Source organism: Azolla caroliniana, unplaced genomic scaffold (assembly GCF_043228905.1).
Source record: "Azolla caroliniana isolate FFs.n. ecotype wild unplaced genomic scaffold, voAzoCaro1.0.p SCAF_1, whole genome shotgun sequence".
Lineage (NCBI taxonomy): Eukaryota > Viridiplantae > Streptophyta > Polypodiopsida > Salviniales > Salviniaceae > Azolla > Azolla caroliniana.
In genome coordinates this window covers 12,101,611-12,116,282 of record NW_028230436.1, presented here as the reverse complement: position 1 = coordinate 12,116,282, position 14,672 = coordinate 12,101,611, and the positions used below count along the sequence as shown (strand labels likewise).

The window sequence follows — 14,672 nt, the reverse complement described above, 5'->3', positions numbered from 1 at the left end:
TCTTAGTTTCTGCTGCTCTTCTTGTTGTTGCTCTCCTTCTCCGTGCACGTCATCCATCTTTGTCACCGTTTCGGCTATCATCCAGTTGTCGGTGTCCTGCACCGTCGCCATCTGGACGTTGTCGTTGTCGTCCCATTTGCGTATGCGTCTGCATCTCTATCTCTGTCTCCGGCCGTCATTGTCTCTGTCCGTCACTGTCGTCCGTCAGTTCGTCCTCGTCCAGCACTGTCTGTCTGTGTCTCCGACTCTGTCCCATCCGTCTATTTGATCCGGTCATTATTGTCTTTCTGGCCCTCCGGCCACTATTCCGTTGTCCGACCCGTCGTTTCAGCGTCAACGCCGTTTCGGCCGTCGGCTGTCCGACAATTCCTGTCACTTTTCGGCATGGTGTCATCGTTCCGGTTGCTGTCTAGCCGCTTCTAGGGCCATTCCGGTTGTCTGTCCGGTCGTTGATTTTTGCCGCCGGTAGTTGTCTGTGTTCGACCCTATCTTTCCGGTCCTCCGTTCGTTTGTCTAGCCCATCCGGTCCGTCCGCCTCCAGTTTCTCACCGTTCGGCCACTCTGACCGTTATGTGTCTTTGCACATTCCGGAAATTGATCCAGCCCCTATCCGGCGGCTGCCGCTCTGTCGTTGCCACTATACGACTGCTGCTCCATCTGGCGCCTGTCGCTGTCTCGAACCAACCGGACCGCTATTGGTCAGCCACCACTCTAGTTGTTGCTATGATCCAGCCCCTATCCGGCGGCTGCCGCTCTGTCGTTGCCACTATACGACTGCTGCTCCATCTGGCGCCTGTCGCTGTCTCGAACCAACCGGACCGCTATTGGTCAGCCACCACTCTAGTTGTTGCTATGTGGCCACCGCCGTCCTATCGTTGTCCCGGCTCCGTCACCGTTTCAACTGTTTGGCCCATTCCGGTCGTCGTTTGGCGGTTCTCTGTCCAGCCCATCTGGCCACTATTCGGCTATTCCAACTGCTTCGGCCGCTCCTTTGCCACTATTTGGCCCGCCCGTCCGTCGTTCCGGCTCCGGCCTCTCCTCCGTCTCTGTCGGTGTCCGGTCGTCGTCCTCCTCTTCCGATTGTGCGTTCGGTCCGTCGTCCCGGCCGTCTCGTCCACTATTCGACAATCGGTGTGGCCGCGCCCTTCCGGCCTCACCGGCCTTTTCCATCATTGTCTCGGCTGCTGTCCGGCTGCCTTTGTTGCGGACTCCATCACCGTCTCTGTCGGTTTCCGTCCGTTTGAGTCCGCCTCTGTGTATCTGGCTCCATTGCCATCTCTGTACAGCCATAGTCCGGTGTTGCTGCTTTTTTTGCCGCCGCCGCTGCCGCTTGTTGTCCGGCCTCCTTCGTTTTTCCTGACGTGTCCGTCCGGCCGTCGTTCATCCGACCGCCTCTATTCCGCTTCTAATGTTGTCCGGCCCTCGCTTTTCCGCTACTCTGGCCGAATCTCTCATCTTTGTTAGTTGTCTTGTTTCCCTAGTGTCTCCATCGCCGTTGTCCAGCGTCGTCATTGTATGGCCCGTCCGGTCCGGCCGCCTCCGTTTCGGCACCGTTCGGCCACTCCGACCGCTCTCCAGCCACTTTGGCCATTTCTGTGCATTTCGGCCGCTCCTCGGATGTCTGTCTGTTGTCTTCCGACTGTGCGTCCAGTCCGTTTTCCAAGTCATCTGTCCGGTTCTCCGGCCGCTCCAGCCACTGTCTGGCTATTCCGGCCGGTTTTCGACCCTACTGGCCGCTCTTTCCGCTGTCTGGCTCGTCTGGCCATGTCTGTGCGGTCAATCTCCAAATGTCTCTGTCGCCGGCCTTGTTGGCCCTGTTCAGCCAGTTTGCAGTCGGTCGTCTATTTTGGCTGAGGTTCGCCCGTCACCGTCCGATCGTCGTCTGGTTGCTCTTCAGCAATTGTCCGGCCATTCCGACTGCTCTCCAGCCACTTCGGCCGCTCCGGTTGCTCTTGTCCGGTCACTCTCCGGCCTATCCGACCGCTCAAACTGTTGTCCGGCCGTCTCCATCTTCGTTGTTGTTTGGCACAAACGACCATGTCTTTCCGGCTGTCCGGTTGTTGTCGTCCCGCACATCTTCGGTCCGGCCATCGTTGTTGTCAATCTCTGTCATTCCAGTTATCGCTATGATTGTTTCTTCTTCTTTTTCGTTAACATGGCCATTTCCAACACATTGTGGTCGCCATTTCTTGCACATTACCGATTCGATTTGCTACTCATCATAAATTCGATTTCTCGCACATCATCGTCACCATTATCACACATTTCGTCGTTGTTGTCTCTGCCACGTATTAATCTTCGACTTCGTCTCCAAAGGGGGGTCGCCTTAGTGGTCGCCAAAAGGTGTTGTAGGTTTTAGGGTTAGGGTTAAGGATGATGATGATGATGAATGATAACTATGATGATTGGTAATGAAGATAGACATGGTGATGGAGAGTATGATGGTGAGAGAGATCATATAGAGAAGCATTGCGGGGTGGGGGGTGGTGCCTAGAATGGCCCCACCCCCCTCCCAAGGGGGTTCAACGTGAGAGAGGGAGAGAGAAGAGAAAAGGTGTCAAAGAGAGAGAGAGAAGAGAAAAGGTGTCAAAGAGAGAGAGATTAGAGAGAAAATGTTCATTCATATTTCATTCATTCCCCATAAGGGGTTAAATAGTACAAGAGGGGGTAGATACATAGGGGTGTAAGCCCCCTCGAGCATTCATACTGGACACTCACTCACACATCCTCGTATCCATCCACATGCACACACGTGTGCATGTTTTCACATACGTATAGACTCATAATTACATTTATGTCCCCTACACATACACAACAACATCATGATAACATTCGACCCTTGCTCATCACACTGACTCTCCGTACATCTCGTACGGGGTAACAGGAACCTCACTTTTCGTCATTTTCTCACACTTGACACACCACATCATGACAACGTACCCACAAAAGTTGCATCGTGCTTTAGATTGTCTTCTTTTGGGCTATCTCTTCCAGCTCCACAACCTTTTCAAACTCCTGGAAGTGAGTAAAGAGCCTCATCCTTTGCACACACCTCGGGTAGACGAGGAAATCAGGATTGGTTGTGGCAATTATTTATTTTATTCGAATGTGGTGGTACGAATCCAGTGTTCACAAACCTTAGCTATTTCCTCTTTCAACATTATTACGTGTGCTTGCAAGCCATTTCAAATCAAGAACCTATGCACACTCCTTGGGCGCTTGTCTTTAGTGGACTCTAACTAATGATCGATCTCTTTGTTCCAAGATTTGAGTTCAAGGATTGTGTCCTCTTTGGTACACTAGAGGTCGTCTAGGGTCACTCATAACAACCCTTTGTGGAGAAAGGGGAAAGAGAAGTGTGACAGGATCCCTTCTTGCTTGATTGCCTATATATATATATATATAGATATATAGATATATAGATATATATATAGATATATAGATATATAGATATATATATAGATATATAGATATATATATAGATATATAGATATATATATAGATATATAGATATATATATAAATTTACATGTATATATTTTTACGCTCTAAATATGTTTATGCTTGAATGCATGTGGTAATTGGTTCTTGAACTATAGAAAGTTCTATGGGACCAAATTGGAGTTTAATGTCATAAATTGTATGGGCCATCCTATAGTATTGATTAGGCAATCCTCACTAACCAAATAATAAGATATTCAAATTGGTTTAGTGTGTATAGAGGTGAACACATAATAGACGAGGACTACAAGGAGGAGGACCAAGGAGCGATAGAGGCATTTGTGTAGAGGAAACCACACAACAAAGAAGAACAATAGTAGGAAGGAGCAAGGAAAGAGTGATGGTAGCAAGGTGAGTGGAGAGGCAACAGACAATAGCCAAGAATGATAGTAGGGGAAAAAAATAAGAATGTAGGGCTCACGCCACCAACTTTACCTTAGTGATTAAGCTAAGGGCAAGGAATCCACCTAGATTTTTGTTTCCCTTTTTTTAGTGGATCATATTATTTGTCCTCAAAACTTATTTATGTCCTTACTTAAGATCATAAATAATCAATGACATTACAACTTTACAAGCCAAACAACTAAAGGACATATAGCTTCTTGCATAGCTAATAAACTATGTCTAAGGACATTAGCCTTTTGTTCCTATTGCCATGTGTATCCATGACTTTTCTTTTAACATTTGATCAAATTATTTAAGGTTTGTTGGCTTATGAAGATTGAATATAACTATATATTGAGGTTGCAATAAATTCAGAACATGTAAATCTAGTCCTTACGTAGATAATAGAATTACATTTTGAATTTCGGGATCTTGATAGCCATCCTCACACATTATACACAATCTCCATTCAAAGAGCTTAAATAAAATAATGATTTTGAATATTCCACTTGACAAAGACAATAGATCAATTCCCATGGTTCTATATTTTTTATGTTGTTGGGAATTGGTGCAATACAATCTCAAAGAACTTATTTCATTCAACGTTAACATCAAGAGGCAGATGATCAAGCCCAATATGCTATTACTGACATAAAACCGGCACCAACAAAGAGAGCAATGAATGAGTATAGTTGTAGATGTAGGTTGCTTTCAAGCCTATTGCTAAGAAAGTCTGTGGCAATAAGATCCACCAAAGACATGTAAACCAAAATCCCTGCTGAAATGGAGTCAAACAATCCCTCCACAATAAGAGCTGTTGGGCTATTCTCATTGTAACTTGAAGATATCCCAATTCCAATGCCTATACCTAAAGGCGTCGTCACTGAGAAGAAGAAGGCCATTAAAACTGATGTTAATCTATGATAACCAGCCTGCAAAAACACGTCCTCATGCTCAAGGCTCATTCACAAATTCTTTATTAAAATATATGTAAATGCATGAACACCACAAACACATATATATTTGTATATTTGTATATTTGTATATATACATGTATAAGACACAAGGAATGTTGGAGGGTTTGGCATTACTAGTGATAAGAGTTTGTGACAACATAAAAGGCACCCAAAGTATTGGTAAACATAGTGTTGGTATTTGGGAATTGTTTTTGACGTAAAACAAAATGGTATGTATGCATTATTGTCATGTAACATACATAGAGACATACACACATGTATACATAGAAACATGCGTAGTTATTGAGCTTTCTCTCTCTACATGTGTGTAGAATACATAGAAATATGCACACACATTAATACTCTCTCTCTCTCTCTCTCTCTCTCTCTCTCTCTTATCCTAATTAGCTTACTCTAGTGGTAAGTTGTTTACACTACTACCACTATGCTCTCTCTCTCTCTCTCTCTCATCCTAATTAGCTTACTCTAGTGGTAAGTTGTTTACACTACTACCACTATGCTCTCTCTCTCTCTCTCTCATCCTAATTAGCTTACTCTAGTGGTAAGTTGTTTACACTACTACCACTACGGCAACCTTACCAATTGCTCTCTCTCACACACACACACATATACATACATATACATGTTAATGTTTAGGTATCACATATACATTTTGTTTTAATATATGTTTGAACATATACAAAAATATGTGTGTGTATATATGTGTTGGCTTTTTTTTCCAAAAACTATGTGTTGGCTTTGACAAGTCACATCTTATTGGTGTGCACATATAAATACATACATACATATGTATGTATGTGGTATACATATACATGCAATATACAATGTACACTACATATATACATGCTAGAAAAATAAATGCACATGAATATGCAGACCACAAAATAAACTCTCAACATTTGTTCCTATTTTCAAAGTCATAAAATTAAGAGAGGTTCCATATAATGTATATGGTCTCTTGCGGATGTTAATAATATACATTGGTGACATGCTTTTACCTGAGCTATGCATCCACCAAGTGCTACACCTTCAAAGAACTGATGAAAGGTGAGTGCTGCTAGCAACGGCCTCACAATGCATGGGCTCTTTGTGGTACCAAGGGAAATACCAATGATGATTGAGTGAGAAACTATTCCAAGCTCTAGAACCTATCACACAATGTTAGGTGAGTATGATCTTAAGTTGCTCTCTATGAAAGGAAAAGAAATCAAATAGCATGTTAACCGCATTAACTATGGAAATAGTTTAACTAACAATGTAGTTCTTATAAACCTAACATATCAAAATAAGCTAATGCTTGATAAAATAACATTTGGAAATTGGAACTATTATACTTTGAAAATATGATATTTTAATCACAACATTGGAGCTAATTTCTATGTAAATATATTAGAGAAGAGGGTCAACATTTTTTCAATCAAACACAAAGTAAAAATCAAATCAATAGTGCAAGCACATGATGCTACTTCGATTCTACAATAATAAGGGGTTGGCAAAAGGAAACTTTTGGCGAGAATAAAATTGACCACGATATATTTGGAGGATTCCCACTTCCATGTCTTATTTGTCATCAACCCTTTAGAAACCGAGGTTGGTTTTCACTCGGTAATATATATGAATTGTTTCATAAAGGCATTATAGTTCATTTTGCATCAAGAAAAAGGGGATGCATATGAAACATTTCATTGATGCTTTGTTTTTTGTCATCATCATTCATGTGTTCTGATCGAGGCATTGTAGGGTTTCAATGGCTTCTTAACATAGAATGTAAACCGCGCAACATAGTTTTTCACAATTATCAATGCATGAGTTGATGAAGTTAACCGATATGCTATGAGATCATGTACCAATAAAAATGGAAAACAAAGGGCAATTGATACCTAATCGAAAAATAGTACCTGTGATATAACTCGTTGTCGAATTTGAGATTGGGTGGCAACACGCGAGTCATTGATTGCGTGTGAATGGTAGTCGATAACATTTGTGGTAAGTTCGGAATTGATGAGGCTATGATCATCAATCGGATATATTGGATCCGCATTCTTGACAACATTATCCAGCTTGGCATGCTCAACATTATACAAGGACGCATCATTCTCATCACGAATATTGACATTACTTTTATTATCTACACTACAACATGCATGATGACCACTAACTACATTAGTGCGTAGCGCAATATTAATACTATCACGAGAAAGCTTCTCCTTATTGTCTAGTGCAATAGGCTTAACACTACCATGATGCGAAATCTCTTGCCTTTTCCCTTTAGAATTATAATTATCATCATCATAAGGAAACTCTTGCACACTAGTACATATGGAGGTAATAGAAGTAGAAGGACCAGCATGGATGACCACAAGATGCTTCTTCTCGTAGTATGTGGTAGCCCAAAAATCAATGCAAAGTGTGCAAAGTGTAGCTACCATCGAGACGAACCCCGCAAAAGGAAATTTTCCCCAAGGGTTTTGTGCCAAGCAAGGATTGCCGAGCGCCTCAAATGAAGTGGGAAGCATGTGCACAAACGCGGTAGCTAGGATGACACCTGCCGCAAACGCCTTTACTACAAAGAAGAGGTCGGATTGGGGGTGGAAGAAGGTGAGGAAGCGACCCAATATCGGCATCGAGACCCCGAGGACACATGCAACCAAGATTGTTGCGATCGCAACGAACTTGAGTTGTAGCGCGGCCCGCTCGTCTCCACAACCAATGAGAGTGGAAAGAGCTTCTACAGAGCAATCCATATGGGCTTGATGTGTTAGAATAATATAGATTGTTGTAGACTGTCTTTTTAAGGTCTTGCCATGAAGATGGATGTTGATGACAAAGAAGAAGCTTCACAATAATCTAGAGAAAGGAAGGAAGGAAGAAAAGGAAATTGTGACGCTATCACATACTATTTATTTAGTATGGAATAATGTGTGTAATTGTACTTGGTTTTTCATTTAAGCTCTCATGTTTCCTTTTACTTCATAAATCATTATTTAATAGTACGGCCACACGTGTGCTCTATCATGTCGACATCATGTTGATCTTATGTAATAATAAATTGTATTTTTTGGAAACTCCAATTTATTAGTGACAAATATATATACATATGCATCATGTATGTATGCATAATCTACATATAATGTATATACATATAAGTCTTGGTTCACAAGATGGTGCAATTAAGGAGAGATACGACCATTCGATCATCCTACCATGGTGCACCTTTTGCATCCTTCCATTCTTCTTTTGCTCTTGTAACGGTGACTCGCTGTAAAATGTCAAGATTAGTGCTCGACCAACTAAATTGTTCCATCACTTTGTAGAGTGTTATCGAAAGTCATGTGGGGACGTATGATCCAATAGCACAATGAGTCAAGGGGAACTCACATGTTGCTTGAAAGTGTGATAGAACAATTGTTAGTGAGGTGCTAGGCAAAATTGAATAATGCAAGACGAATTTCAGCTCCTTTATGCACATTGTACATTCTAGTCCCTTCTTTGGCATGACTAAGTGGTTTACACCATACCATCAAAGTCATAACTTTTGAGAGAACCCAAGTTCAATTCTCGTCATGGTCTAGGCCTCCTCTCATAAATTGTAAGGGGTATCCCGTAGACATTAAAACGATATCTCTCTATCCCACATTGGGAAACTCTTACATCATTTTCTGAAAGTCTTGATAAGCCTAAAACGTCTCCATAATAACTATATCCAGTTGCCTATGATGTAGAATGTTTAGTAATACGTAGCATACATGTTTACATTTGGCTCATGCTTCCCTTGCAATAGGTCCTTTTTCGTAGTCACTTGTTTAAGACTATCCTCATCTTTCCCAATCTAGTTTTTTAGGCTTCTTTTCTTCTATCATCCCTCTCTAGTCTAGAGTCTCATATGCTAGCCCAAGTCCTTCATTTCAAAATCCTTAGCCAATTGTGCCTTCGTGTCTTTCACTACAATCTTTGTTAGGTTCTATTGTCAACATGTCATCAACATCAAACATAGCAATGAAATCACCATCACCAAATCCATATATTTGAAAAAAATATTGATTAAGTCTAATGTATCTAAGAATCATAACAATCACACAAGTTACTTTGACACTTTCCCTTATAACATATGTATATGTATGTGCTCTAGGGCATTTTTACATTACATAGTCAAAGAAGTTTATACTTCTTAGAGAATTTGTTGATGGCGCTAACATTTGGCAACATTTGGAAAGTACTTAAAATCCCCAACCTTGGGCCTAATGTGTGCACAAGATTGGTGCACTACTTAGCTTGCTGATAGTTGGAGTGGTAATGGAGTGGATGATATGGAATTCTAGGAGGACCATGTGAATTTCATGATGTATGAGACTTGATGTCAGAATTTGATGGTGTGGTAGTGAAGAGACATACATAGGATGCAAGATAGATTGCAATGAAAAGGTATAATAACATGTAAGGATGTTAACATGATTGGTGAGGTGAGGTGAGGTTAGTGGATATTGTGGGTGTGATGTGCAAGGTGCTTAAGAAAAATGGTTCGCCAAGGACCAACTTGTAGCATTGGTTATCCTCATTGAGGTATTGAGCCAGTAGCTTATAAAGGTTAGTGGTGTGGCACAGAGAAGGTTGACATGGTGCAAGTGCTAGAATTTGTCATGATGCCATGTTCAATCTTGGCCATGGCATCTTGAAGCACATTGTCATGCTACAAATAGTTGGAAAGATATTGTGAGAATCAAATATATAGGAGATGAAGAATAATATGTGTGTGCTATTAGTATGTGTTTTACTATTTGGTTGCAAATAGACGTGAATGTTTGAGAGAGGAGAGAGAGATACAATATACACCACATGCATGTTGTATCCGCAAAATGTTGTATGAAAAATATAATGATAATCTATAAAATAACTTAAATCTAAATCAATGTGCAATCACTAACTAATAAAAGAAGGGGGGGGGAGGCTCAGCTAAAGAACATTCTTCTTAAGTACGAGAGAGAGAGAGAGAGAGAGAGAGAGAGAGAGAGAGAGAGAGAGAGAGAGACGTTACATTCATTGGATTCTAAAGAGTAAGAACCTCGTGCCCGAGACAAGTGGGAAGGACCTGAGGGCGAAATATCTTTAGTAAGAAAAGTATAAAACTCATTTCTTGACATTTATCAAAAAGTTCTTCATTTTTTACTCTACTCTAGAGCATCTCTCCCCTCTCACTCACACACACACACACACACACTCTCTCTCTTTTTATCGTAATTAGCTTACCCTATTGGTACGTTGTTACACTAGAAGGCACTATGTCTTGGGTTTGAAACCCAATTTTACTCACCTCTCTATTATATATTGCATACATATCTCTTAATTCACTCATTAGATGCCACTGTGGCTCTCTTTTTATCGTAATTAGCTTACCCTATTGGTACGTTGTTACACTAGAAGGCACTATGTCTTGGGTTTGAAACCCAATTTTACTCACCTCTCTATTATATATTGCATACATATCTCTTAATTCACTCACTAGATGCCACTGTGGCTCTCTTTTTATCGTAATTAGCTTACCCTATTGGTACGTTGTTACACTAGAAGGCACTATGTCTTGGGTTTGAAACCCAATTTTACTCACCTCTCTATTATATATTGCATACATATCTCTTAATTCACTCACTAGATGCCACTGTGGAATGTAGGGGTTGAACCCATGACCACCTGGTCTCCATTGGGCAACCTTACCAACTGAGCTACTCTCTCTCTCTCTCTCTCTCTCTCTCTCTCTCTCTCTCTTCATTGTGTTAAATCTTAAGATTTAATCAGTATTAGCTTTGCGACTTGATTAATCGGAAGTGTTGATCTTTCTTCATTGAGGTTTTTATAACTTTCTTATCTTGAACTTTTGAGTGAAAACTTAAATATGCGTTTATCTATATCTTCAATGTGGTTCAAGAATAAGTTGGTTTAAATAAAAATACAATATCTTTCTAATGGTTAATGTTTACAATAAAATGTCTGCAATTGCAATACTACCATAAGTACATACTCATAATGAGTAACAAGTTGCAGAACATTCATTATGCACGAATAATCTATGCACATAGAAAAAGAATTTGAATATATTTATTAGATTCTGTGAGAAATCCTACCTTTAAAAAAGTAGGTTTTTACTCTATTTCTTAAATAATTTTACGTGTAGAATTTCACATTGGTTGTCATAGTTGATCGTTGGTGGCCCAACATATTAAGAATACTGACATGAGAAATGTTGTTTTTCTCATCACAATATCTTTCGGATCTTATAAAATGTTGTCGTAGTATGATGTGTGAGGTGTTTGAATCCCTACCAACACATTTTGGGATGGAGTTCAAAGGCGTGTGCAATCAAACATATAAAAATATCGCATTTGCAAGTAAAGAGAATACCAAAAATTGAGCATTCTTTGCTTCAATTGAATGCTAATCATTCAAATGATCTTCATACTAATATGTGTGGCGGATAGAGAAGAGATGATTTCATATAACAGCCGTCATTTTTGGGATTTTGAGAATACTAAAATTTGTTGGAGTATTGCACCACCATTGAACAAAACCTCATGTTTTGTGTAAATATGTAAATAAGTATTCCAAAACTATTAATACAAAATGAATTCTTCTTTGTAATGTTATTTTAGATTTGATACCCATTTAAATTTCTCAATGTTTAAACTTGTGGTCCTGAATCATGATATATATGGTTGATAGGGTAACTAGAATTTATGAACAATATCGTTAACCTACATTCTTGAATTTTTGACACAAATAGTAGATGTTGTAGTACCACACTCACCACCAAAAAACATTTGAAGTTGATCAAGGTAAACATATGAGTTGAAAATAAACAATTCTCATTTTGGGGAAGAACATTTATTGGCGTTGTTTGATGTCATGGGTTAACCTAGATTAAGTAACAAAACAAAAATGCCTACATAGTAAGCTATTTTAAATTGAAAACATTCTAAAGCTATAAGTCTAGTACTAAACAATAGACCAAATTAAAGTAAAATAAAGGTAAATAGATTGGATAGAAGAACCTAGTCTACACGACCACTCCGGAGTTATGATCAAGACATATCCAACCTACCACTAACATCCCATACCGAAGAATATTAAGATGACTAATACATTGGAAGAGATAACACGATCATAGTGACGAAATCCTAGCCCGTGTCACAGGTGTCTTAAGATGGCAGCCTTTTGATGTAATGAATTTTTATGAGGGTACCTAGGCCTCATATTTATACCTCTTCCTAAGCCCCTGGAATGGATGTGCCTTACTAAAAGACTCTCCATTCATTGTTTGTCATGATAGTGCATGCACTTCTCATTCCTTCTATCTAATCACATTAGTCCATTTCTAACATTAGTGAACATACCCTTCACTTACATAAATATTAGTGACCTATAATCACCTACATTATGTTTGCATAACACCTATAAACATAGCTAGGTGATGCTTCCATTTTCCCATGGTTTAATCATTGTCTCATTGGTTACTAATGTCTTTGCTTATGTGATGGATATGTGTAGGAGTTATTGTACAATAAGTGCTTAACATCCTCATAGCCTAATGGGTATAGACTCCTAAGTGCTTTGTAGGGTCAAAAGTTTGCCTCAGGATCAACTTGGAAATCTTCAACAGAAACAATGGAGTCAATGGGGGAGAATGCGGAGGAAAAGGGGGAGTATAAGATCAAGGCTGGGTAGATGGTGGCAATGATGGAAACCAAAGCGAAGGTGTCAGTTAGGGTTACGCATGAATGGACAAGGTTAAGATTGATGTTGAATTGTGCATTCCAATTCAAGTATAGTAAGAAGGGTTTTCTAGAATGGGAGGTTGGGGGAAATAGGGAAGGGCTTGTGGCGATGGGATGGAGGGTTAGGATATTGGGGTGGATGGGGGGAAAGGAAATTGTTAGACTACCCTTCATCAGGAATATTCTCCAAATTGTTATCGATATACCTCCCATATCCTTTCTAACAAAGAAATGGTGTATCTTATACATTTAACTTGACAAGTTGCTTCAATGAAGCTTCTCTATCAAGCAAGTGCAACCTATTCGCATATTCATTGCGGGCAATGATTTCTTCTTCTTCTTTTCAACTTTTTCCTTCTTTCATGACATGAAGTGGAGGTGGACGTTTTCTATGTAAGGATGATTTCTAGAGTCTCAACTAAAACATTGGCGGATCTCATTGATGGGGCGAGCTAATTCTTCAAGAATGGCTTTGCTGACACAACACACATGCAACGAACATAGATTCGTAGCAAACATAAGTTAATTCTATGCATGTGTGTGTGGGCATATTGTGTGTGCTACGGTATAGGTATGTATGTGTGAAAGAATAGAGAGATTTACCTATACATCCATGATAACATTGAGCCACAAACTAAGGAGATCTAGGAAATTCTCTTCGAGATCCACAATCATATCAATCCTCAAACCAATGAAGCTACTCTAGATTCTTGAACCTTCTCCAGACTTGTGTAACAACGTGTTAAGTACCTGTCATATCTTCATGTCGCACGCTCCTGATTGCAATTGCATTGACACTATACTAATACGACATATGTACGTGCTAGGAAAAGAGGGCAATAGGGGAAAATGTAATGAAGATAAAAAAGAAAGGTTTTGCCTCACCATAGTGTGAAAAGGCAGTAAGCATTGTAAAAACTTATAAAACCCACTTTTTGTGCCTTTACTGATTCTTTCACTTGAACCCCTAGGCTATAGCTCTTTCCTTCACGTCTCCCTCTCAATGTATTTGTAGTCCTAACTTTTAAGTATTTGGAGTTTGTCTTGTCCTCAATGATTCTTATTAAATGAAGTATGTTGATTTGTATTAAATGATTTTGACATTTTAGTTAATTAAGTTCTTGGCAAGCCATAGTGAATTTAGCAAGCAATATGCAATGATGAAGTTGGCAAGCTAGAGTATCCATTGCATATGAGTGCATGAAGAAGTAAGGCTCGCATTTAGAGAAGAAAATTGACAAGCTCCTCTTGGGATGGCTAATATGGAAGTATGTATGTACTTTATTTATTGGTAGGTTTAAAAGATCTTGCTAAATATCAATTGGTACCTTTACCATGAAACAAAAAAATTTCTCTCTCCGAAACATAGTAAAGAAGATAGCAAGTTCAAATATGGAGAGTGGGAGGAAAATCTTGCAAAAATAATAGTGGGTGGAATGGTTGTATGTGTCTACCATTTATAGTACACACTAAGTCAGTGATTTATGGCATTGCCAGGTTTTAACTTCCAAAGAGTTAGCTAGCTGCTATAAATGGGTTTTACCATATATTAATGAACCAACTACCATTGAGCGCTCATAGTTATGCACGATAGCTAGATAACCTTTAAAACATGGTTCAGATTTAATGAGCAAGACTATGCTCAATGACCGTTAAAGAAAAGTAACTGAAAACAGTTTCAAATTTAAGGAGCAAGATATATATTGATATATATATTATATATATATGTCTGAAATTTATGGTTCATAATCTCTGTAAGTCCCAACATTTCCAATAATTTGAGAATTAGGGTTTTAACTTTTAGGGGACCAAGTGCTTCTCTCGCCATGTTGTGAGCGTTAACAAAATAATTAGCCCTCATTCACACCCACCCTAGTGTGATAAAAATTGTTAATGGTACATTCATCAAAGCAATGATTAAAAATAAAAGGTCGGTCACACAGAAGTGAAGAAAGATTCATCTCCAGGTGAAGAAACAAGATCTGCGGTAAAAAAAAAATACGTGGAAGAAATCTAAGTCTCCGAGGTCAAGAAACACAATTCTGAAG

At 39.6% G+C, this 14,672-nt stretch overlaps 1 protein-coding gene across 1 annotated transcript; it reads right to left on the bottom strand.

Moving 5' to 3' along the window:
- Nucleotides 1-4,458: 4,458 nt before the first annotated feature.
- Nucleotides 4,459-7,290, bottom strand: LOC147869007 (zinc transporter 10-like). The gene is made up of 3 exons (XM_087333745.1): nt 6,760-7,290; nt 5,860-6,009; nt 4,459-4,816 (listed from the first exon to the last, which is right to left on the bottom strand). The coding sequence occupies exons 1-3, from the start codon at nt 7,288-7,290 to the stop codon at nt 4,511-4,513; spliced, it is 987 nt and encodes a 328-aa protein (XP_087189871.1). The 3' UTR covers nt 4,459-4,510.
- Nucleotides 7,291-14,672: the final 7,382 nt, after the last annotated feature.